The sequence below is a fragment of the Saimiri boliviensis genome, chromosome 12, assembly GCF_048565385.1.
Source record: "Saimiri boliviensis isolate mSaiBol1 chromosome 12, mSaiBol1.pri, whole genome shotgun sequence".
Lineage (NCBI taxonomy): Eukaryota > Metazoa > Chordata > Mammalia > Primates > Cebidae > Saimiri > Saimiri boliviensis.
Genome location: NC_133460.1, coordinates 9,058,129 through 9,064,557, shown reverse-complemented (window position 1 = coordinate 9,064,557; position 6,429 = coordinate 9,058,129). Strand labels below are relative to the sequence as shown.

General features: G+C 57.8%; 1 protein-coding gene across 1 annotated transcript; it reads left to right on the top strand.

Moving 5' to 3' along the window:
- The first annotated feature begins 959 nt into the window (after window positions 1-959).
- Window positions 960-5,396, top strand: PRSS21 (serine protease 21). The gene is made up of 6 exons (XM_039478147.2): window positions 960-1,053; window positions 1,141-1,167; window positions 1,495-1,660; window positions 2,397-2,689; window positions 4,609-4,763; window positions 5,032-5,396. The coding sequence occupies exons 1-6, from the start codon at window positions 990-992 to the stop codon at window positions 5,269-5,271; spliced, it is 945 nt and encodes a 314-aa protein (XP_039334081.1). The 5' UTR covers window positions 960-989; the 3' UTR covers window positions 5,272-5,396.
- The last annotated feature ends 1,033 nt before the right edge of the window (window positions 5,397-6,429 follow it).

Genomic DNA, 6,429 nt, shown 5'->3' with positions numbered 1-6,429 from the left:
GGAGGGGCAGGCTCAGAAGCTCAGGGGTCTTTGCCCTCTGCACCAGCAGGCTGAGGCCCGGCTGTGCATGTGACTGGCTGCTGCTGGGGATAAGGCCCCAAGAGAAGGCACCGCAGCCTTGAGCTCTGGAAACCCGCAGCTCCCACAGCCCGCCACACTCACTGAGTTCCCGTTGGTGCCATGCTCAGCGGAAGCATTTTATCTGCACTTTCCCCAGAGAAACCTAATACTTTTGTTGGAAAATCAGAACACTTAACCACACATTTTGCTCAGTCTTTTTTTTTTTTTTTTTTTTTTTTTTTTTTCAGTCTTTCATGTAATTAACATTCCACGAGTGCAAGTGTTGAAAATAGAATAAACTATATCCAAGTTTCAAGTTGAGGGAGGCAGGTTCCCAGGTTCTGGTTTCCCTAGCCTAGGCGACAAGAGTGAAACTCTGTCTGAATTAAAGAAAAAAAAAAGGCTCGTTTTGGAGGAGGGAGGAGAGCCCAGCTGGAGCCCTCAATGGGGACAGCCTGGGCAGGTGGGGACTGGCCATCCCTCTTCTGGGAGGAAGGGACTCAGGACCATTGTTTTCCCGAGAAAGTCCTGTGAAGGACCAGCAATGCCACCAGGCCCCACCTGGCTCTTGGGGGCCCCCAGGCTTTAAGGGGACTCCCGGCTTAGGGCCAGGCCCTTGATGCTGGAGGAGGTCATGGGTGGAGGATGGGGGCACCCAGCGGGCAGCCAGGACCCCAGGGCTGCAGACAGGAAAGGGACTGTGTTGTCCACCAGGTCTGGGCCACATCAACGAATGTGGTTGAGGATCCGCCCCTAGGAGCTGAAAGCCAGGGCGTTGCCAGGCCTGAGGGTCCCTAAACAGCCCTTGGGCCCAAGGCGGGTGAAGCTGGGGGGAGGGGACAGAGCTCCCACCGCCCCGCCCCCAGGGGGCGCCCCAGGCGCGACGCGGTAGGAGGCAGAGGGGGCGCCAGGCCGCCGGAGAGGAGGCCATGGGCGCTCGAGGGGCGCTTCTGCTGGCGCTGCTGCTGGCGCGAGAGGGACTCGGGAAGCCGGGTGAGCTCGGGGCGTGGCTGGCAGGATGGCGTAGGGGGGCGGTGGGGAGTCAGAGGCCGCGGGGAGCTCACTTCCTGTCTCCTACAGCGTCGCCGGAGGGGGAGCTGTTGTCAGGTAGGGTCCCCAGGACTTGCGATGCTTGTCAGGGCCGCTGGGCCGGGGTGCATAGGGGTGGGGAGCCCATCTACTGCTCTCTGGCCCCCGCCCCCGGGATTGAGAACTCTGTTGGTGTTGAAAGTAACTAATGGGCGCTGGGGGGGATAGGAGGGCCCTACGGACCACGTGGGAGGGTCCCCCGTGTCATCTACTTCCTGCTGCACACGCGGAGGGGACCCTGGGTGGGCAAAACGTGGTTTCCTGGACTGGGCTGACGAGAGAAAGGGAGAGGCTGGGCTTGGGGGGCGGCCTCCCGCAGCTCAGCAGTCCCTCTGACCATCTGAGGACCATGCGGCCAACGGATCATCCAGACGCGCATCCTGGGTGGAGGCAACGCCGAGCTCGGGCGTTGGCCATGGCAGGGGAGCCTGCGCCTGTGGGATTCCCACGTTTGCGGAGCGAGCCTGCTCAGCCGCCGCTGGGCACTCACGGCGGCGCACTGCTTTGACTCGTGAGTGGGAGTGCGAACGGAGGGGTGCAGAGGCGGGCAGCGGCAGGGTTGGGGGTGGGGAGTACCACCTAACGTTACCAACGCTCGGATGCCACACTTGGGCGTGAATGTTGTTCGCGGATGCGACCTGGTGTTCTGAGGCCAGGCTCTGCTGCAGTCGGTTACACCCACTGCAGCTCCCTTTGATTCCCCTGGAGGAAACCCTGTTTAGGTTCTTCCAGAATGTTCTTCCAGAACATTTCCACGCCATTTTTGGTATGCTCTTTTTTTTTTTGACCCAAAGTTCACCACCTTCCATCCCACCCTCATCCCCACTCCTGGTGGACGTGGAGCTCAGGTGTGGGCACTGAGCCAAGGCCAGCTCCCTGGGGAAGCTGTGTGGACTTCATTCCACCAAGCCGCATTGCCACGTGTCCATCTGCCCATTTCTCCTTGGGCTGCATGGGGGTGTCCCTGGAGGTCCCTGGATCAATACAAGTGTCCTTGGGACAGCTCTGGGAAGTGACAAGACCCCACCCTCTTGCTCTAGGAGCAGGTCCTAGGGCTTTGCATGTGGCCTCTCTGGGACCTTTCATTTCTCCAGTGGACCCTGGGCCAGGAGAAAAACTTGCTAATGGCGCCCAGGATGAGCAAGTCGTAGCGACTCCACAGTCTCCCTCCTGGGCTAGTCCCCAGGTGTGCTCAGGCAGCCAGCCCTCCATCCAGGGTCTCTGACTGCTCTCGTCTCGTCTATCAGCTATGGTGACCATGGTGATTCCTCTGGGTGGACGGTCCAGTTTGGCCAGCTGACTTCTGTGCCATCCTTCTGGAGCCTGCAGGCCTATTACACCCGTTACTTCGTGTCGAATATCTATTTGAGCCCTCGATACCTGGCGAATTCACACTATGACATTGCCTTGGTGAAGCTGTCTACACCTGTCATCTACACTAACAATATCCAGCCCATCTGTCTCCTGGCCTCCACATTTGAGTTTGAGAACCGGACGGACTGCTGGGTGACCGGCTGGGGGAACATCCAAGAGGATGAGGGTGAGGCTGGGGACAGGCGGGTCAGGGAGGAGCTATCTTTGTTCACCTGTTCCCCTTCATAGGTGCAACAGCCCCATGCTTGGTCTGGGGGCAGCCTACGCCCCTCCTGCTCACATTCTCCCCTTATCTGCCAGGGTAGGGACCAAACACCTATTTCTCTCCCTTCCAGAGGCTGTGGGGGCCAGCTTGGCGCAGGCCTTCGCGTGGTGGAGGGATTCTGGAGGGCTTGGTGACATAAACTTCAGACCTGGATTTGTTCTTGGATCTTTTCACCTCCCCCAGTGCCTACCAGTGCCGCAGGCATCAGGTTCCCTGGCTGCCTCTCCAAGCCTCCGTCATCCACCCTAGCTCTGGTCAACTCTCTTGGAGCACTGAGCCCATTCCTCTCTCCTGGAAACTTCCAAGCCATGTTCAACTGCACCTCCCATGGAAACCCCTCTGGGGGCCCTCCAGTGGGCCTGCCCTGGAACCTGCATGTCTCCAAACATGCATGCCCTGAAAGAACTGGGCCCAGCATCTGGAGGAGCCCCAGGGCTGGCAGCCCCAGACTGATTGTGTTCCCTGTATCAGGAATCCTCTTCCCTCTGCTCCCCGGTCTGGCCCACAACAGTAGTAACAATAACACGAGGTTCCTTGAGCACACACTGTGTGCCTGGCACTGTTCTAGGCTTGGGGACCCAGCAGTGGGCCAGACGAGGCCTCTCTTCCTCCTGGAACTCACCTAGGAATTGAGTTGGCAATGTTTTTATACCCATTTTACAGATGAGAAGACTGAGATGGTTATGGAAATTGCCAAGAACTAGTAAATGGAGAAGTCAGGGCCCCTTGCCTTAGGGAGTGTAAGGGATGTCCCCAAGTCACACCCTGGCAGTTGGAAGCAGGAGTAGAGAACTCAGCACTGGAGCCACCTCCCTCTAGAGGAGGGGTCCTTTCCCTTCCTTGAGAAGGGTCCCTGCTGCAAAGATGGGTGGGTGTGAACCAGAGGCATGGCCAGGCTGCCTCTGCCACCCTCTCTCCCGGGCCTGGGATGGACAAGTCACACCAACCCCAGGCTGTGCCTCAAGTCATAGTGCCTGGGAGGCAGGAGGCAGGCATTTCTGGAGCCCTCTGCCTGGTGTGCGCCTTTGCTCTGCCCTGGACTGGCTGTGAGGCCTTGGACAAAGCCATGGTGCCTCAGTTTCCTCCCCTATGAAATTGGGTAACAATAGTTCCACATCACAGGCTAGTTCCCAGGTCGTTAATCCTGAGGGCTTAGGAGAGGCTCCACCAATGGGAAGCACTGCCTGCAAGCTGGGTCTTGATGTCTTTGTCATCCTGGGACTCAGAGGCAGGAACTGGATAGGTGTGGGTTCCTGTCAGGCTCTGAGACTTCCCCAGCGCCTTGCCTTTCGATATCCCCCTGACTCTCCTTATCTGGGAGTGAGTCCTGATGACTGCTGCCTCCCAGGGGTGCTGGGGGAGCCCTAAGGGCACGTGACAAGCTTGTGCCAAGGCCCTGAATGCGCCCAGCTGCTACTGAGGCCAGCGCTGCACCCAGGCTGGTGCCACCCCCCCCCCGCCCCGCCCCTGGGTCTGGCCTTGGGTGCTCATCTTAACATCATCTCAGCTGCCTTCTGCCCTCCCCCTGCTCCTTTTGGCTAAGGAATCTTTCCACGGGTGCAAGCAGGGCCACTGTCGCCATTCTACAGATAGGGAAAGTGAGGCTGCGGAGAGCTCTGACAGCCTGTCCATCCCCCGGGCTTCTGTGATGAAGATGCTGAGGGCCTCTGCTGTGCTGGGGGCTGGGCCGGAGCTGGGGCTGATGAGGATGAACTGCCAGGTGCTGCAGGTGCCCCAGGGCCCACCCCCAAAGCCGATTCCATCCCTCCCTAGAGGGGCCTCAGGTTGCTGTCTCTCTCCTTCCCCCATCGTCTCCACAGAGCTGCCGTATCCTTACACCCTCCAGGAAGTGCAGGTCGCCATCATAAACAACACCATGTGCAACCACCTCTTCCTAAAGTCCGATTTCCGCACTGACATCTTTGGAGACATGATTTGTGCTGGCAATGCCCAAGGCGGGAAGGATTCCTGCTTTGTGAGTGTTCCTGCCACCATTCCCAGCCCGGGGCCTGAAAGCAACATGTGTTCCTGTGCCTTATTTGACCCTCAGGTTAACCCCAGGAGGTGGAGACTGTTGCCCCACTCTGCAGACCCAGAAACGGAGGACTGGCTGCTGCCGGGGGGAGGCGGAGGACGTTCACCCAGCCCACCCAGCCCCACAGCCCCTCCCACTCGGCCTCTCCCCTGCCCCACTCACTCCACCCCAGGCTGACCTCACCCCCCATGCCCCTCCGGCTCTCCAGGGTGACTCAGGTGGACCATTGGCCTGTGAAAAGAATGGAATGTGGTATCAGGTTGGAATTGTGAGCTGGGGAGTGGGCTGTGGTCGGCCCTATCGGCCCGGTGTCTACACCAATATCAGCGAGCACTTCGGGTGGATCCAGAAGCTGATGGCCCAGAGTGGCATGGCGCGGCCAGACCCCTCCCGCCTGCTGCTCTTTCTCCCTCTTCTCTGGGCTCCCCCACTTCTGCAGCCGGCCTGAGCCCACCTGAGCCCATGCAGGCTGGGGCCACTGCTAAGTCAGGCCCTGGTTCTCTTCTGTCTTGTTTGGTAATAAACACATTTGAGGTGACGCCTTGCAGAGCATTTCTCAAATGCAGCGGCTTCATGAACAGCCCATTCTCCCTGTGCAGCCAACCTGTTCATGCCCCTGGCTCACACCCACGTCTGTGCTGCACGATAGAACCATCTGGTTATTTCAATCAGAAAGAGAACTGTGCGTTGCCCAGGCTGGTCTTGAACTCCTAGGCTAGTTTCGATCTTCCTGCCTCACCCTCCTGAGTAGCTGAAGTTATAGATGAACATCGTGCCTGGCAATGGAACAGGAGTAGTTCCAGGGTGCCAGGAGCTGGGAGCCAGGAGTTGGGGTGTGTGTATTGGAGTAAATGATCCTGACACCCCACCAAGGATCCAGCACAGAAACGCCAGACATCCTGATCTTACCATGGACCCCCAAGGCTGACCTAGCACCAGGATGTAGGTGCAGGTAGTTTATCTGGGAGGTGACTGCAGGAAGTGGGGAAACCGAGGCAGGGAAGGAAGGAATACCAATGAGTTTGCACAAACAAGGAGATTACCACTGTAGGCAACTGAGGTGCAGTCCTGTGGGGGCCTTAGCATTGGCCCACTGAGGACAAGGACACCAGAGTGGGCATTTCTCTCTTGATACCCCCCCACACCCAGAGCTGGGGCAGCCCCAACATGAGGCTCTGAGCACCCAAGGAATAAGCAATAATGGTTCCTCTTGTGGGACTGCAGCTGGCAACATGTCTGAAAATCATGGTCCTCCCTTGGCAATGTTTTTATGTAAGTATGCATGTATGTATGTATTTACTTATTTGAGACAGTCTTGCACTTCCACCCAGGCTGGAGTGCAGTGGTGCAATCTCTGCTCACTGCAATCTCCACTTCCCAGGTTCAAGCCATTCTCCTGCCTCAGCCTTGCGAGTAGCTGGGATTACAAGCACCCACCACCATGCCCAGCTAATTTTTGTATTTATAATAGAGACAGCATTTCACCATGTTGGCCAGGCTGGTTTCAAACTTCTGACCTCAGATGATCCTCCTGCCTCAGCCTCCCAAACTGCTGGGATTACAGGCATGAACCACCTCGCCCAGCTGGATCTTTTTTTATTTTTTT

Excerpts from the sequence above, each read along its gene's own strand:
- PRSS21 (XM_039478147.2), top strand. The coding sequence starts at position 990 with ATGGGCGCTCGAGGGGCGCTTCTGCTGGCGCTGCTGCTGGCGCGAGAG. Across the intron at positions 1,168-1,494 it reads GGAGGGGGAGCTGTTGTCAG|GACCATGCGGCCAACGGATC; the intron begins GTAGGGTCCCCA and ends TGACCATCTGAG. Across the intron at positions 4,764-5,031 it reads GCGGGAAGGATTCCTGCTTT|GGTGACTCAGGTGGACCATT; the intron begins GTGAGTGTTCCT and ends CCGGCTCTCCAG.